An 18,604-nucleotide genomic window follows, 5' to 3' on the forward strand; every position below is an offset into this window, starting at 1 on the left:
GTATTGTCCCAAGAGTGTAATTTGAACAATCGATGACAACCTTCAAAGTACGCAAAACGGAAAAAAATTATGATTACTCAGTTTTTTTGCGCCCTAAAAGTATAACTTTGCAGACGTACTATTTTCTCATTCTAATCGAACAAAGAGTAAAACCTAATTATATTGATTATACTGCCCGAAGTGTAATTTGAAAGAAAATCGATGTAACGTTCAACAGAACTAAAACAAAACACATTAGACTACTCAGATTGCGCTCGTAATAGTAGCAACTTTGCAACGAGTACTTTTCTCATTTTTTATCGAACAAAGAGTAAAACCTAATTATATTGTTCTATTATGCCCCGGGAGCGTAAATTTGGAACGAATCGATGTCAACGTTCACAAGAACCAAAACCGGAACAATATTAGACTACTCAGTTGCGCCCTAACAGTATAACTTTGCAACGAGTACATTTTCTCATTCTATCGAACAAAGAGTTAAAATCAAATTATATTGTTCTATTATGCCCCGAGAGTTGTAATTTCGAGCGAATCGATGTCAACGTTCACAAGAACCAAAACTGGAACAATATTAGGCTACTCAGTTGCGCCCTAACAGTATAACTTTGTAATGAGTATTTTTTTTCATTCTATCGAACAAAGAATAAAACCTAATTATATTGTTCTATTATGCCTCGAGAGTGTAAATTTGGAACAAATCGATGTCAACCTTCACAAGAACCATAACCGGAACAACATTAGACTACTCAGTTGCGCCCAAACAGTATAACTTTGCAACGAGTACTTTTTCTTATTCTATCGAACAAAGAGTAAAACCTAATTATATTGTTCTATTATGTCCCGAGAGTGTAAATTTGGATCGAATCGATGTCAACCTTCACAAGAACCAAAACCGGAACAACATAAAACTACTCAGTTGCTGTTTTCTACCTCTCATTAGCACTACTTTGCGCCGAACGACGTCATAACCATTCCAACACCTTTGGAACTCATTTTTGCTGTTCCAAATTTGTTAGAATGCCGATTGGAACTTGTCCAAACCATTCGATTGCTCACTTGGGTCCATTTGGCCAAAGTTTGCGAAATTCCATCGAGTTCAATATCTCACAGGAACAACATTAGACTACTCAGTTGCGCCCTAACAGTATAGCGTTGCAAAGAGTGCTTTTTCTTATTCTATCGAACAGAGAGTAAAAGCTAATTATATTATTCAATTATGCCCCGAGAGTTGTAATTTCGAACGAATCAATGTCAACGTTCAAAAGAACCAAAGCAGGAACAACATTAGGCTACTCAGTTGCGCCCTAACAGTATAACTTTGTAATGAGTACTTTTTCTCATTTTATCGAACAAAGAATAAAACCAAATTATATTGTTCTATTATGTCCCGAAAGTGTAAATTTGAAAAATGAATCGATGTCAACCTTCACAAGAACCAAAACCGGAACAATATTAGACTACTCAGTTGCGCCCTAACAGTATAACTTTGCAAGGAGTACTTTTTCTCATTCAATCGAACAAAGTGTAAAAGCTAATTATTTTATTCTATTATGCCCCGAGAGTGTAAATTTGGAACGAATCGGTGTCAACGCTCACAAGAACCAAAACCGGAACAACATTAGACTATTCAGTTGCGCCCTGACAGTATAACTTTGCAACGAGTACTTTTTCTCAATCTATCGAACAAAAAGTAAAAGCAAATTATATTGTTCTATTATATCCCAAGAGTGCAAATTTGGAACGAATCGATGTCAACCTTCACAAGAACCAAAATCGGAACCATATTAGACTACTCAGTCGCCCCTAAGAGTATAACTTTGCAAGGAGTACTTTTTCTCATTCAATCGAGCAAAGTGTAAAAACTAATTATTTTATTCTATTATGCCCCGAGAGTGTAAATTTTGAACGAATCGATATCAACGCTCACAAGAACCAAAACCGGAACAAAATTAGATTACTTAGTTGCGCCCTAAAAGTATAATTTTGCAACGAGTACTTTTTCTCATTCTATCGAACAAAGAGTTAAAATCAAATTATATTGTTCTATTATGCCCCGAGTGTTGTAATTTCGAGCGAATCGATGTAAACGTTCACAAGAACCAAAATCGGAACAGCATTAGGCGACTCAGTTGCGCCATAACAGTATAACTTTGTAAAGAGTACTTTTTCTCATTCTATCAAACAAAGAGTAAAACCTAATTATATTGTTCTATTATGTCCCGAGAGTGTAAATTTGGAATGAATCGATGTCAACCTTCACAAGAACCAAAACCGGAACAATATTAGAATACTCAGTTGCGCCCTAACAGTATAACTTTGCAAGGAGTACTTTTTCTCATTCAATCGAGCAAAGTGTAAAAGCTAATTATTTTATTCTATTATGCCCCGAGAGTGTAAATTTGGAACGAATCGATGTCAACGCTCACAAGAACCAAAACCGGAACAACATTAGACTACTCAGTTGCGCCCTAACAGTATAACTTTGCAACGAGTACTTTTTCTCATTCTATCGAACAAAGAGTAAAACCTAATTATATTGTTCTATTATGTCCCAAGAGTGTAAATTTTGAACGAATCGATGACAACCTTCAGAAGTACCAAAATCGGAAAAACATTATATTACTCAGTTGCGCCCTAATAGTATAACTTTGCATGGAGTACTTTGTGCTCATTCGCACATCCTTGTGAGGGTCGTACCCTACAAGCCGGCACTCCGGAGATAGCCATCGCGACATATGCTCGCCCGTGCGGGATTATGCGCCGAAGTGGATTGCCGTGGGGGAGGGTCATTCCTAGAGTGGGAATGTTGACTACCACGGGGCCATTAGGCACGGCGCAAGCCGGACTACCCACGGGTAGGACTTACGAGTTCTGGAAACATGATAATCAAATGAAATGTGAACTTGGACAACTAGTAAACGACGACATCTTCACTAGTTTCATTATGGACATAGTGTATATTAGGCTTATTTATGGTCATGCTAGAGTAGCATTCTTACTTGTACATATCATGCTATGTAGTAGCATTGTAGTTCATGAAACATACATGTTTACTTATTGTTCGTAGTACTTTTATATTGCTCTTATTGCTTATTATATATATCCGTTCTTACCCCTTTCTTGACTTTGGGCCTAGTGGAGCATGATACTAAAGACAGTAATTGCCCACTGGGAACTATATTTTATAGTTCTCACGCCCCTGTTTCTTGGTTTACTTTTCAGAGCCTTCAGCATCGACGGGGGCACGGGATCGCGGCAAGGGAGTCGCGTAGGTTCGATAACGGGGCGGGCTTTGCTCTTAGGTGGTCTTTTCTCCCTTTTGTTTTATTTGGGAGAGAGAGTTTTGTACCATGTATAGAGACCACCCGTGATGTATTTATACTCTGTTCTTTTGGGACTTTTGGGTTGTATAACTTCATGTTTTATTTAGAGGATTTGTAGCTGTATTACATTCTTCGTCATAGCATCTACTTTACTTGTACTCTGATACCTCTAGATGTCTCCTTTCTATTGCTTTACTTATTGCTTTTGTTTAGACGCCTTATATGTTTTAGACATATGGCAGGTCTGGACACGTGCCGGGCGGGCTTCCGCTGTGACCCGGGGCGCGACAATATATTCATAACCAATACAAATTTCCATTTAAACGAACAAGAATTGAAACATCTTAAATCAGTTCTATAATACCCTAAGAGTGTACATTCGCAACGAATACGTTTTCGCAATCAGACGAGCCAATATTGGGACCTCATAATACTATTCTACTATGCCCTAAGTGTGTATTTTCATAACCAAAGCAAGTTCGCATTCGAACGAATAGTAATTGAAACCTCGGGCGGTTCAATTGTGCCGTAAGAGTTTACATTCGCAATGAATGCGTTTTCACAATCAAACGAGCCAATATTGGGACCTCATGATACTATTCAATTATGCCCTAAGTATGTATATTCATAACCAATGCAGATTTAGATTCAAACGGACAAAAATTGAAACCTCGTGGCGTGCTGGACAATCAATTGTGCCCTAAGTGTGTACATTTGCAACAAATACATTTTTGAAATCAGACAAGCCAATTATTGGACCTTATGAGACTATTCTACTATGCCCTAAGTGTGTGTATATTCACAACAAAAATAAGTTTCCATTCAAACGAACAAGAATTGAAACCACGTGTGGCGGTTCTATTGAGCCCTAAGAGTGTACATTCCCAACGAATACCTTTTTGCAATCAGTCGAGCCAATATTGGGACATCATGAGACTATTCTACTACGCCTTAAGTGTGTATATTCAAAACCAATACAAATTCCCATCTAAACGAACAAGAATTGAAACCACCTAAATCAGTTCTATTTTGCCCTAAGACTGTTCATTCGCAACGAATACATTTTTCCAATCAGACTAGCCAATATTAGGACCTCATAAGACTATTTTACAATGCCCTAAGTGTGTATATTCATAATCAGTACAAGTTTCCATTCAAACGAACAAGAATTGAAACCTCGTGGGGCGGTACAATTGTACCACGGATTCAATTTTTAAACTGTTTGAATGCGCATTGTGCAATTTCACGGGATTTATCTAAATTTTAAAATTAAAAGTTAAAATTTCAAAGTTCAAATTTTAAATTTTAATGAAATTTAAATTTTAAAATTTGATATGTGAAATGCAAAATTTTAAATGTTAAATTTTAAATTTTGAAAATTAAAAATTAAAAATCTAAAAATCTAAATTTAATTTTAAAATTTTGAAATTTAAAATTTTAAAATAAAAAGTTTTAATTTTTAAATTTTAAATTTAAAATTTAGAATTTTAAATTTAAAATTAAAAAATAAATTTAAAATTTAAAATTCAAATCTCAAATTTAAGTTCAAAAATTTAAATATTGAAACTATGAGATTTGAAATTTGAATTTAAATTTAAAAAATTAAAATTTTTTTAAAAAATTTTAAAACTTAAAAAGTAAAAATTTAAAATTTAAAGTTTGAAATTTGAAATCTCAAATTTAAAAATTTAAAATTTAAAATTTAAAATTTAACATTTAAAATTTGAAATTTTAAATTGAAATTTGAAATTAAAATGTGAAATTTAAAATGAAATTTGAAAATTTGAAGTTTAAAATTAGATATTGAATTCAAACTTAAATTTGAATTTTGAAAAATAAAATTTAAAATCAAATTTGAATTCTAAATTTACAAATTTGATAATTTGAATTTAAAAATTAATTTGAAATAAAAAATTAGATTAAAATTAATATTATAAATTAAAATTTGAAATATTTGAAAATTATTATTTGTAAACTAAAATTTAAAATTTGATATTCAAAAATTAAATTTTTGAATTTTAAAATTACAAATAAATTTAAATTTTAATTTGTTCATTTGAATTTTGAAATTATAAAATTTAATTTTGATATTTTCTATATTTAAATTCAAATTCTAAATTCAATTAAAAATTTGAATATAAATTAAATTGTTAAATTTAAATTTTAAAATCTATATTGAAATTTAAAATTTCATGTTGAAATTTAAAAGTTAGAACTTGTATGTTTGCCCAAAAATGGTGGAATTCTTTTCCTTTGGTTAGAGTAGATTATAATTTTACTCCATTTTTTGGAGTGTAGTTAAACTATACTCCAAAAATTACCGTATTTTTTTTTCTCCCAAGCGCTTAATAGGATAAATTTTCTACCGGTATAGCATAGTTTAACTATGCTACATTTTTTAGGGTATCCAAACAGAGCCTAAGAGTGTACATTCGCAACGAATACTTTTTCGCAGTTAGACGAGCCAATATTGGAGCTAATGAGACTATTCTACTATGCCCTAAGTGTGTATATTCATAACAAACACAATTTCCCATTCAAACGAACAAAAATTGAAACCACGTGTGGCGGTTCTATTGAGCCCTAGTACATTCACAACAAATAGGTTTTTGCAATCAGTCAATCCAATATTGGGATATTATGAGACTATTTTATATATTTTCACATGCCTAATTTTCTTGTCCAATGGTAGATAATTTCATCTAATAACAAATGATTTATACATTCATATTTACCACATACAACCGACCATTATATACATGCATCAATAATAATATCATACTTTACCTTTTGATATGGAAGTAATCTAATCACTTCGGTAAAGCACAACCCACTTCACAACGCTTTCGATTGCTTGTAAACACTTGCAATCAGACTCCCGCAGCCAACGTCGTTCAGTTTGGCTCGTTACTCAAAATTGGTCACCGAACGCCCGTCGATTTCCAAGTTAAAGTTGTCGGGGGATCTCCTCTAACCTTTAATTAGAGAACTAGAGAATTAATTTGGTTCAAAACCTTAAAACCTCAAAACCTCTAATTCTAACCCTAGATTTTTATTTTTCCAAAAATACCCCAAAATTTATAGAGAATATATACAATACATAATTTGAGAGTTGTAAAATAGCTTGGGAAGGAGCCACGTTGCCAACTAAGGTATGGGCCAATAGGGGCTTGCCGTGTGTCCTAAAAAATTTTGGATGCACCCATTGCAACATAAATCGACTCTAAATATTGATGATCAAACATAAGTTTTTATAGAATAATACATTATTTAAATATTTTATATTATATATTTTATTTTATTTTATTTTATAATATTAATTATTAAATATTTTATCAATTATTTAATACTCTGTACAGTGTATGAAGTATTGGCGTGCACAAATGCAAGCAATGATTTCTCCTCTTTCTTGGAAGTATGAGTGCACCCTATTAAATATTTTCTACACCAGGTATATATTTGTATATACATCACATGCTTAAAATTTTTTGATAGATATTTTAAAATTTAATCACACATAATTTAAATTATTAGATTTTGTAGATTAGATATATTTAATTAAATTTTGATATTAAAATATTAGTCATGTAATATAAGCTGCGGTGTGTAGAATATTAATAATACAAGGTGTTGTAATATTTTCTTCTCTCTCTAATAAATTTTAATAAGGCAAAAACACCCTCACATATTATTCAATTTGAAATAAGTTTTCAAACTTTAAATTTTTGGTTAAAAAATTTATAGAATAGCTATCAAAACTACTAATTTGATCAAATTTTTAAATAAATTTATTAGAATAATTTAACTCTACAAATATTAAAAAATTGAAAAAATATTAATAGATTGTTTTAGTAATGTATGTAAGACTACTTTATAAATTTTTTGTATTTTTTTTAGTTATAATTTTTTCAATCTTAAAGCTTTAATTATAATATATTTAATTGATTGAAATACTACCTATCCGCTAGAATTATTGATTAAACTAGTAGAGAATCATCTAGGGAATTCAAAATTTCCAATACTAAAGGATTTAACAAAAAGCCTAACCTTTAATCCGACTAACCCATCAGATCCACGAGCGCACCAAGCCTCATCTCGCGCACGAGCTCGATTTATCGTTCTATACGCGTTCCTGAGCTCAAACTTCACCAAAACCCCAAGTTTGGAAAAAATCTAGAAAGAGAAATCTAGAGAGATCGTGGGGGAAAGGGAGAGCTCGGTTCCCTCTCTCTCTCTCTCTCTCTACGCATGTGTGTGCATGTGTGTGTTCGAACAAGGAGAAAGAGGAGAGGGTCCCTTATAAAACCCTCACTTAAAATTACCAAAATACCCCTCAAACTAGGGTTTCTATGAGCGAAGGGTCCTGACCATGGCTCCAGAGTTTCGGACCATGGCTCCAGAGTCCGAAACTCGTAGCCTGTTTTTCGCACAGCACAATCAAGATCCCGACCTTAGCCCATGGTCCTGAAACCGAAGGTCCAAGACCTAAAAATCGACATTTCCAAAAATTCTCATTTTAGCTCCTTGAGCATCAAATTTGCTTCTAATCATTCCAAAACCCTCAAACTCATTTTTAAGCATATTTAAATTACTTCTCCATTGTATTTTGTCCACTTGGCCCACCACACTTCAGCCAATGCAGTCAAAGTTCGGTATAACGCACTGGGGATTCGGTACGTTACACTACAAACCCCATATTTGATTATTTAATAGTTCCAATCACATTGCTTAAATGTCCAGTACAACGCAGAAGTCTTCCTAGGACCTGAAATGAGTCTCTTCTGCATGTGTATTCTATTTCAACATGAAGCATTAAGCAAGAAAAACATGTACAACTTTTCAACTCTTAGCTAGTCACATAGAAAATAAAATGACAGCCCCAAAATCAAGGACTCAGCTGATACGATAGAATAAGATGGCAAAGTAAATATGTAGTTACTGGAAACTCATACTCCTAAAATGATTTGTTTTCTTCTGGAATCATACATCAATTAACACCAATGAACAACAAATTATATGTAGATACAGTATGTAGAGGCGGCTAGACACCCATCGGTGCATTTGCTAAGCACACAGTTGTTACTCTATGATTCAGTTTCTCCTATTTAATATCCAACTCATCTGTGACTTTGGAACCATCATATGTAGAAAGAAAAAACGAGTTTTGATTCTTCTGCAGAAACCTGAAAAATCAAAAGCGAAAACGAGAAACAAGCTTACACTTCCTCAGTAACAAAAACAAAGGCACTGAAATAGCAAAGACTAACATCATTACTAATGGCGCGTAAGAAGAACAGGTTTAACCAGTAAATGTGCCAAGACTGTTTCAGAGCTTATTCAGCGTAATCAATGCAATAAAAAGGCAGAAAATATATATATATAGTAGGTCTTGTGTGCTATTAGGAGCACGAAAATCTGTGCTCCTAAGCTGATTTTCTGATGTAGCTTCCGAATCGACGATCAGCTCCGTTAGACTTGATCTAGCATATTTGAAGTATCTAGAAAATAAATTATATGACTTTTCGATATCATTTACCTAACGATCGAAATGATTCAAAATTAAAGGCTGAAAATAAAAATCTCACAAAAAGTGGTGATATAGTATTAAAATTTTCGATCAAAGTTACTGATCTTGCTGTAAATAGTATAAAGAATTTTCTATCAAAATTTCATCTGATTTGAATACTTCTACACCGTTAAAACTGCAAACGGTATACATCAACCATTAAAAATTGTTGATTTTGAACCCTTTCGATAGCTCGGAAAATAATACCAAAAAATCACAAAAATTATTTTCTAGATATTTCAAATATGTTAGATCAAGTCTAACGGGGCCGATTGTCGATTCGGAAGCTCCATCATCGAAAACGGCTTAGGAGCACGGAGCACGGAGGCCTCCATGCTCCTAATAGTACACAAGACCTACTATATATATATATATATATATATATAAAACCACTCAAAGGACTGAGGATTCCAAGAGTTTTGTAAAACGATTTGGACTCTAGTGGTCTATTGTACCACTTTCCCAACTCATCTTTGAAAAATTAAGGCGACAACTTTTACGCGTGATCAAGAACTAGAAATCAAATGGCACAACAGGCAACCTTGTTAACAGCTAGCATATCCACAGCAGTAAGTAAGATGGAAATTGTAAGGTACCGAACTTCTGTTGTAAGGTACCGAACTTCTAAAATTATGAAGTTACGGCGGATGTAGTATGCTGGATTTTTAATATAAAAATAAATATAAATAAAAATAGTGTGAGATACTATTTTTATTGGATTTAAGGGTGTAAAGTATAAGTTGGAAATGACCTGTGCTGAAATCGGAGAGAAAACAGAAGATTTAGAATTTTCTGTGAGAGACGGGGCAGATAAATTAACAGAAAATGCAGAGTGTCAGAAAATTATGAAAACTGGAGGATATGTCAGAATTATTTTTATGAGGCTAGATTTAAAGTTTCAAACCATTCTGACGCCCGGAAAGGGGAAAATAAAATCCGACTACTATCTGATAAAGATTACAATTTGGTACAGCTTTCGGTGACCAAACATAGTCGAAACTGAAAGATTAAAATTTCTTTGGACTTATTAAGTAAAACCGAGCCTGCCTGTCAAATTTGAGCGCAAACGGACGTTCAGAAGGGCTCCGGTGAAAAATGTCAGTTTTAAACTGCTGAAGTGAATAGTGTTTTGGGGGAGCTTACTTGTTGGTGAAGTTTCCTCCTATATATATATATAAAAGGGTGTTATGTCATTTCCCTCATTCCTCTCTACTTGAGCCAACATAAGAGAAATCTCTCTCTCTCTCTCTCTCTAGGATTGGCTCCAAAGTGTGGAGTTTGGTAGAGAAAAACTTACTTAGAGGTGAAGCTTTCTTTTTCTTTATCATTGGCTTGGAGAGCTTGGGTTTGAGAGGTAAGCTTTGATAGCAACAATGGTAGATTGCTAAATAGATGGTTGATGCTTTATCATTGGCTTGGAGAGCTTGGCTTTGAGAGGTAAGCTTTCTTTTTCTTTATCATTGGCTTGGAGAGCTTGGGTTTGAGAGGTAAGCTTTGATAGCAACAATGGTACAAATAGGAGTTTCACTAAACCCATTTGTATGCCTTAGAAATGGGTTTAGTGAAACTCCTAGATGCTAAATAGATGGTTGATGCTCGAATTTAGAGATCAAATGATGAATTATTGCATAGTTGCATCTTAGAACATCAAAAGAGGGGTTTTGCTTGTGAGGGGTTTTGATCTAAATTGATTATGTATAAACCTAATTGCTAGGTTTTCTGACGCGTTGGCGAAGTCGGTTCGGCGATACGACGAGGCTACGTGAAGATATTAAAGAACAAAGTCGTTAAGGTACAGATTGCCGCAGCTCGTGGCGAAAGCTTCCAAAAATCACGAAATCGGAACCCTAGCCTCGTGATAGCGATAAAAGGTGGGGGGTGTCCATCTCGAAGCAACTGGGCTTCCTTCTATGTCCGAGTTAGATTTTTGGTCATATTGCACATATTATTCTTATGCATTATAGGATGTATGTATAATTGCATTTCTATTTCCTTGCATGCATGTCTAGTTGTGTAGCATTATGGACTTGACACTTAAATCTAGAATGCATGAGGATTAGGGTTTGTGACATGAGATCCTATAGTGATAAGAAAACGGTGAACTCGGACTTGATGATGAAAACTGGTGACATGCGAACTAGTGTATAGAAAACACTATGACTTGGACGAGTAGCATGTAAACAATGATAACAACATGACGAGTGGCATTGGAACTTAGTGTAATAGAAACACTTGTGACATTGAGCATAGGGAATAGGTGAGTTTCCCTAGTCATGGCATATTGCATGAGAACTAGTGTAATTGAGACACTATGGCATCAAACATAGGGATAGTTCAATTCCCTAGTGTGAGTTGATTAGTGTGGTTGAGACACTTGACATGAACCTAGGGATAGGTGGATTTTCAAGTGTTTGTTAACCTAGTTGACAGGGTATCCTCAGTTGGTGAGGATTGGATCATACTCACAAGTCTGTTTTGAGCTTGTGGTGGTCGCTCCACACAAGCAGTGCACTCCGGAGTTGTCACACGAGCTGGGTAGCTCACGAGCGGGGTAGCTCACTGGGTGGGATACGAGCGGGGTAGCTCCTCACCCATTGCCGAAGTTGTCACACGAGCGGGGTAGCTCATGAGCGGGGTAGCTCATCGGGTGGGATACGAGCGGGGTAGCTCCTCACCCATTGGACTGGGACGTGAGTTGGGGCGAAGGGCGGGGTAGCTTTTCCCCTATGAGATTGAGCGGGGCAGCTCAATATCTATGAGATTAGAGCGGGGTAGCTCTTCATCTATTACCTTTGAGATGTGAGACGGGTGAGATAAGAGCGGGGTAGCTCCTCACCTATGAGATTTGAGATATCAGTCAGGGCGAAGAGCGGGGTAGCTCTTCACCTCTTCATCTACTAGATTGTGGTGAGTACCTATGAGATTTGAGATCTTAGGCAGGGTAGCCTAGTGGATTGGGTAATGATATGAATAGCATAAGTGGATTTGCATTCATCCTCTGATTAGACATAGTATATGTTAGTGGATTGCATAACTATGTTGTATTTGTTTTCATTACATTGTTGAAGCATATTATCATGATAGTAGGCTTATTGCTAGACGATATTTCATGCATTGCTTGCATTTGATGGCACAATAGATCATAGTTGCAGTTCAATATCTATCTATCTATTTGTGCCAGCTTAGACCTAGTGGGAAGATCGGCGGAGTCGGCGGCCGAACCCACTGGGAACTATATTTATATAGTTCTCACCCCGTGTGGTTTTGGGGTACAGGTACACACGAGAGCGGACCGGCAAGGCATCGCGGTAAGGGGGTAGCGCCTTAGCTAGCTAGTTGTGGCTTTCCTTTTGTACTAGAGTACCCTCGTGTACATAGGTGACGTGGTTGTATTTTGGAGCAGTACATTGTACCTAGATATATGTGAGATGATTATGTATTCATTTTGGAAGCTTAAATGTAATCAAAGATGTAAAAGTGGAATGTGATGTAATAGCTAGATGTACTCTTCTTTATGCACTTGTATGTATACTTGTGTTACTTGCTCTTGTTGTATTGCACTCTTTTGTGCTTCTCTCTCTTGTTGGATCGTGTATGTATGAATTATCCCTGGGCAAATTCTTTGTACATATCCTGTGTTGAGCCTTGGCGGACAGGGGAGGTGCTGTCCGTTCGGCGTCCGTCGGCGCGGCCCGAACCGGACCAAATTGTAGCGGTCTCGGGGCAGGGCGTTGACAGGTATGGTATCAGAGCAAGTTAAGAGCAAGTAAAGAGAGAGAGTCTAGGATTGACCTAGAGGACCTTAGGTTAGGAAAGTAAGGTTATAGGTGGTGAGTAGAACGTGGCCCTATACGGTGGCGGGAGTTGATCGATTGGGTCGAAGTGATTGTATGTCTCTAGTCGTGGCTAGAGATGGATTCAAGTGGTATGAGTTCTTGGCTCGAAGTGGTAGTGTTGGGCGGCCGACAACAACGACGCGAGAGTCTAGAATCAGTACACTTATTGCTTCCGCCTAGTTTGCGACGTTGAGTCGCGTAGTTGTGATCGCGAGCGAGTTGGTGGGTTAAGTTAATTAACCCGGTTGTTGCGTTGCAGGAACTAATGTCCCCAAGATGCTACACGCGCAGATCTATTCCGGCACCGTCTTCGGAGGCGCCAGAGCAGGCTGGACCTCCCGAGGCGCCAGAGTTAGCTGGGCCTAGTGAGGTGCAGGAGTTACGGGCACAAGTGACCGCATTGACCAATGTGGTGCAGTGCCAGGAGACCCGATTCGAGCGGCTCCAGGAGCTCTTGGAGCGGCAAATGGCAACGGTGGCTGCGATGGCGACTGGAGGTCGTGACCCGCCCGCACCCCCGGTGCACGCGCCTGTTGTGGCTGAGGGTGATGGTGTAGTGCCTGTTGGAGCAGGTAGAGAGCTAGATAGCACTAGCAAAATACTGGTGATGATTGTTGGACGAGAAGTGAGACTCGTGGTAGGGCGATCGGTTAGTGTTCGAGCATGAGCACGTAGGCCTAGTAGTACCTCGAAGTGAGGTGGGTGAGTCGTGCTCGTGTGGCCGGTGCGCATAGGCAGGGTTGCCTAATGTCGGAATTAGTGTACGACGCGTAGAGCGCTCGAATATAGGTACTCGTGAAGTACGATGTTGACTCAGCCGGGAGAGTGTGTAGGCAGTAGCACTGTAGCATTACTAAGTGTGAAGCGTGCCTGGGATCACTCATAGGGCTGATGGCTCGCATTAGGTGCTTAGGAGCCAATAGTGATATGTGTTGCTCGGGTGAGCATGTCGTGGGAGACAACGGTTGCGGGTATAGCTTGAGGATGATCCATGCCCGGACCATTCGTGGACTATGGAACCTGGGTCCCTATGAACAGGCGCAGTCAGCTGTGGGTGGCAGCGGCCCGGGGTAGGGCAGAGATTTGGTCAGGACGGTAGTCCGAGCTTAGACCCGAAAGCGTGGAATGCCACGTGTTAGATCGTGTAATCATGGATGCACTAAGAGTGCAATGGTGACCCAACCCGAGGATTTAGAGTGGTTTGGGGTCTTGATTGCTCCTGGTTGGAGTATGTGCGAATTCCCAAATGAGAAGTTCGCCTGGTTATGATGGGGTCTGCGCTTGCGAGCGAGAGACGCTACGTGTTGAGATAGGTTTAGGCGGTAGACCTGCGTAGAATTGGTGAACTGTGGTTCGTCTATGAGATTGAGATAAACGGTAGGCGAGTAGCCTTGTCGACGAGTTTAGGCTTGGATTCACGAACAGGAGTTCGTGTGAGGTTATAACAAGAGTGGTTCTTCCCACGGTGGTAATGCACTTTTGGAGTTACACTTAGCAAATGTGAGTGAATTTGGTCTCACATCCTCCGTAGTGGGCCTTGGATGATTTCAATGAATGAAAGCCCACTCTAAGAAGGAAAAGTGCATTGGAATCCCCGATTGCTCGATAAATCGAGTTGGAATGTGATTGGGGTTGAAATTTGGTTAGTTTCGAGGACGAAACTCTTTTTAAGAAGGAGAGGATGTAAGGTACCGAACTTCTAAAATTATGAAGTTACGGCGGATGTAGTATGCTGGATTTTTAATATAAAAATAAATATAAATAAAAATAGTGTGAGATACTATTTTTATTGGATTTAAGGGTGTAAAGTATAAGTTGGAAATGACCTGTGCTGAAATCGGGGCGAAAACAAAAGATTTAGAATTTTCTGTGACAGACGGGGCAGATAAATTAGCAGAAAATGCAGAGTGTCAGAAAATTATGAAAACTGGAGGATATGTCAGAATTATTTTTATAAGGCTAGATTTAAAGTTTCATACCATTCTGACACCCGGAAAATGGAAAATAAAATCCGACTGCTATCTGATAAAGATTACAGTTCGGTACAGCTTTCGGTGACAAACATAGTCGAAACTGAAAGATTAAAATTTACAGGTACACACGAGAGCGGACCGGCAGGTGATCGCGGTAAGGGCGTAGCGCCCTAGCTAGCTAGTTGTGGCTTTCCTTTTGTACTAGAGTACCCTCGTGTACATAGGTGACATGGTTGTGTTTTGGAGAGTACATTGTACCTAGATGCATGTGAGTGGAATATGTATTCATTTTGGGTGATGATGAAAATGTAAATGTAATCAAAGATGTAAAAGTGGAATGTGATGTAATAGCTAGATGTATCTCTCTTTATGCACTTGTATGTATACTTGTGTTACTTGCTCTTGTTGTATTGCACTCTTTGTGCTTCTCTCCTTGTTGGATCATGTATGTATTGAATTATCCCTGGGCAAATTCTTTGTACATGATCCTGTGTTGAGCCTTGGGCGGATAGGGGAGGTGCTGTCCGTTCGGCGTCCGTCCGGCGCGCCTGAACCGGACCAAATTGGTAGCGGTCTCGGGGCGGGGCGTGACAGGTATGGTATCAGAGCAAGTTAAGTGCAAGTAAATAGAGAGAGTCTAGGATTGACCTAGAGGACCTTAGGTTGGGAAACCGTAAGGTTATAGGTGCGTGAGTGGAACGTGGACCTATACGGTGGCGGGAGTTGATCGATTGGGTCGAAGTGATTGTATGTCTCTAGTCGTGGCTAGAGATGGATTCAAGTGGTATGAGTTCTTGGCTCGAAGTGGTAGTGTTGGGCGGCCGACAACACGACGCCGAGAGTCTAGAATTAGTACACTTACGTGCTTCCGCCTAGTTTGCGACGTTGAGTCGCGTAGTTGTGATCGCGAGCGAGTTGGTGGGTTAAGTTAATTAACCCGGTTGTTGCGTTGCAGGAACTAATGTCCCCAAGACACTACACTCGCAGATCTATTCCGGCACCGTCTTCGGAGGCGCCAGAGCTTGCTGGACCTCCCGAGGTGCCAGAGTCAGCTGGGCCTAGTGAGGTGCAGGAGTTACGGGCGCAAGTGACCGCATTGACCAATGTGGTGCAGTGCCAGGAGACCTGATTCGAGCGGCTCCAAGAGCTCTTGGAGCGGCAAATGGCAGTGGTGGCTGCGATGGCGACCGGAGGTTGTGACCCGCCCGCACCCCCGGTGCACGTGCCTGATGTGGCTGAGGGTGAGGGTATAGCGGCGATTCCGGTGGCGGCACGTCCCTCGCCGGCAATTGTTCCTCCGGCAGCGTCGGGATCGGCGACACCCGATGCGGCGGCCGAGGAGATGGAGCGAGAGCGTTCGTTGACGGCTCTTATCAGATTCAAGAAGTTCAACCCACCAATCTTTGAAGGGGAGAAAGTGGAGCCGTCGATGGTGGAGTCATGGATTGACTCAATGGAGATACTTTTTTAGGATCTCTATACCTCGGAGAAAGACAGGGTGTATCTCGCCACCCATTGCCTTGGGAAAGCAGCGAAGGTGTGGTGGAAATAGGTGAAGCGAGATCGGCCTTCTGACCTTCCACATATGTTATGGGAGGAGTTTAAGAGGGCGATGTTCGCCAACTATTTTTTCGACACGATGAAGCGAAAACTGCAGGAGAAGTTTCGCAAGTTGAGGCAGGGGGATCGCTCGGTAGCGGACTACGAGCAAGAGTTCTCCCACATCATAGATTGTGTCCCGGAGGTTGTTCGAGATGACCGGGACCGGGCCGACTGGTTCTTGCGAGGACTTCGGCCGGGGATTTATAAGGCCGTGCAAATATTCAAGCTCACTACCTTTGCTGAGGTTTTTGATTGAGCATTGTGGGCGGAGCATGGCGATGCCCACGTGCGAGAAGAACGAGAGGCGTCCGAGAAGGATAAGGCGAAGAAACGGCCTGGCGGTAGCTCGGGGGGACAGTCAAGTTCTAAGAAGCCCCCGAAGTACCCGAGGAGGCAGTTTGAGAGCCAGGGACCTATGCGATGTGTGATTTGCGGTGGGAGCATCGCGTAGGAAACTGTGAGCATAGGGCGGGACGATGCTTCAGGTGTGGTCAGGCGGGGCATATTAGCCGTCAGTGCCTAGAAGGATCGTCGCCTGCACCGTCTATTGCATCCGCCCCAGTGACTCCGGGGCAGTCGGGTGGAGTTCCGCCTGCTACAGTATCGACGGGACGTGGGATGGCGCCGCAACGGCTTGAGGCGACCCGGTCGGCTCCGAGTAGTCGAGTGTTTGCCGCTCAAGCGGAGCGACCTACTGGGGTAGAGGAGTGTGACACCATGCCAGGTATGATTTAATTAAAGTAATCATACGCTTCTGCATGATGTAGACTTAAGAAATTACATGCATTTACCTTGTGGTCGTTCGCTACTATTTGTGCATTGGTATTGTAGGGACCAAGTGAACGGGTTGGTGTAGATTCCCGAGCATGCTTATGTGGTGAGAGTGTAGCGCCTGCTGGAGCAAGTAGAGAGCTAGATAGCACTAGCAAAATGCTGGTGATGATTGTTGGACGAAACGTGAGACTCGTGGTAGAGCGATTGTTTAGTGTTCGAGCATGAGCACGTGGGCCTAGTAGTACCTCGAAGTGAGGTGGGTGAGTCGTGCTCGTGTGGCCGGTGCGCATAGGCAGGGTTGCCTAATGTCGGAATTAGTGTACGGCGCGTAGAGCGCTCGAGTATAGGTACTCGTGAAGTACGGTGTTGACTCAGCCGGGAGAGTGTGTAGGCAGTAGCACTGTAGCATTACTAAGTGTGAAGCGCGCCTGGGATCACTCGTGGGGCTGATGGCTCGCATTAGGTGCTTATGAGCCAATAGTGATATATGTTGCTCGGGTGAGCATGTCGTGGGGGACGACGGTTGCGGGTATAGCTTGAGGATGATCCGTGCCTGGACCATTCGTGGACTGTGGAACCTGGGTCCCTATGAACAGGCGCAGTCAGCTGTGGGTGGCAGCGGCCCGGGGTAGGGCAGAGATTTGGTCAGGACGGTAGTCCGAGCTTAGACCCGAGAGCGTGGAATGCCATGTGTTAGATCGTGTGATCATGGATGCACTAAGAGTGCAATGGTGACCCAACCCAAGGATTTAGAGTGGTTTGGGGTCTTGATTGCTCCTGATTGGAGTGTGTGCGAATTCCCAAGTGAGAATTTTGCCTAGTTATGATTGGGTCTGCGCTTCCGAGCGAGAGACGCTACGTGTTGAGACGGGTTTAGGCAGTAGACCTGCGTAGGATTGGTGAACTGTGGTTCGTCTATGAGATTGAGATAAACAGTAGGCGAGTAGCCTTATCGACGAGTTTAGGCTTGGATTCACGAACAGGAGTTCGTGTGAGGTTATTACAAGAGTGGTTCTTCCCATGGTGGTAATGCACTTTCGGAGTTACACCAAGCAAATGTGAGTGAATTTGGTCTCACATCCTCCGTAGTGGGCCTTGGATAATTTCAATGAATGAAAGCCCACTTTAAAAAGGAAAAGTGCATTGGACTCGATAAATCGAGTTGGAATGTGATTGGGGTTGAAATTTGATTAGTTTCGAGGACGAAACTCTTTTTAAGGAGGGGAGGATGTAAGGTACTGAACTTCTGTTGTAAGGTACCGAACTTCTAAAATTATGCAGTTACGGTGGACGTAGTATGCTGGATTTTAAATATAAAAATAAATATAAATAAAAATAGTGTGAAATACTATTTTATTGGACTTATAGACATAAAATATAAGTTTGGAATGACCCGTGTTGAAATCGGAGCAAAAACAGAAGATTTAGAATTTTCTGTGTGAAACGGGGCAGATAAATTAGCAGAAAATGCATAGTGTCAGAAATTCTGAAAACTGGAGGATAAGCCAGAATTATTCTTATGAGGCTAGA

At 40.0% G+C, this 18,604-nt stretch overlaps 1 protein-coding gene and 1 long non-coding RNA gene across 3 annotated transcripts in view; both read right to left on the reverse strand.

Moving 5' to 3' along the window:
• On the reverse strand, positions 5,978 to 7,562 carry LOC109720794. Its single transcript, XR_002219059.1, has 2 exons — positions 7,371 to 7,562; positions 5,978 to 6,298 (listed from the first exon to the last, which is right to left on the reverse strand). It is a non-coding gene; the product is annotated as an uncharacterized LOC109720794 (long non-coding RNA).
• Positions 8,183 to 18,604, reverse strand: part of LOC109720431 (protein MRG1) — a 106,341-nt gene continuing 95,919 nt past the window's right edge. For both annotated transcript variants that reach the window (XM_020247540.1, XM_020247539.1), the window contains exon 11: positions 8,183 to 8,506. In XM_020247540.1, the coding sequence (XP_020103129.1) occupies positions 8,425 to 8,506 (82 nt within the window). In that variant the 3' untranslated portion in view covers positions 8,183 to 8,424. The remainder of the gene's footprint in view (positions 8,507 to 18,604) is intronic.

The sequence above is a fragment of the Ananas comosus genome, linkage group 14, assembly GCF_001540865.1.
Source record: "Ananas comosus cultivar F153 linkage group 14, ASM154086v1, whole genome shotgun sequence".
In the NCBI taxonomy this organism is placed as follows: domain Eukaryota; kingdom Viridiplantae; phylum Streptophyta; class Magnoliopsida; order Poales; family Bromeliaceae; genus Ananas; species Ananas comosus.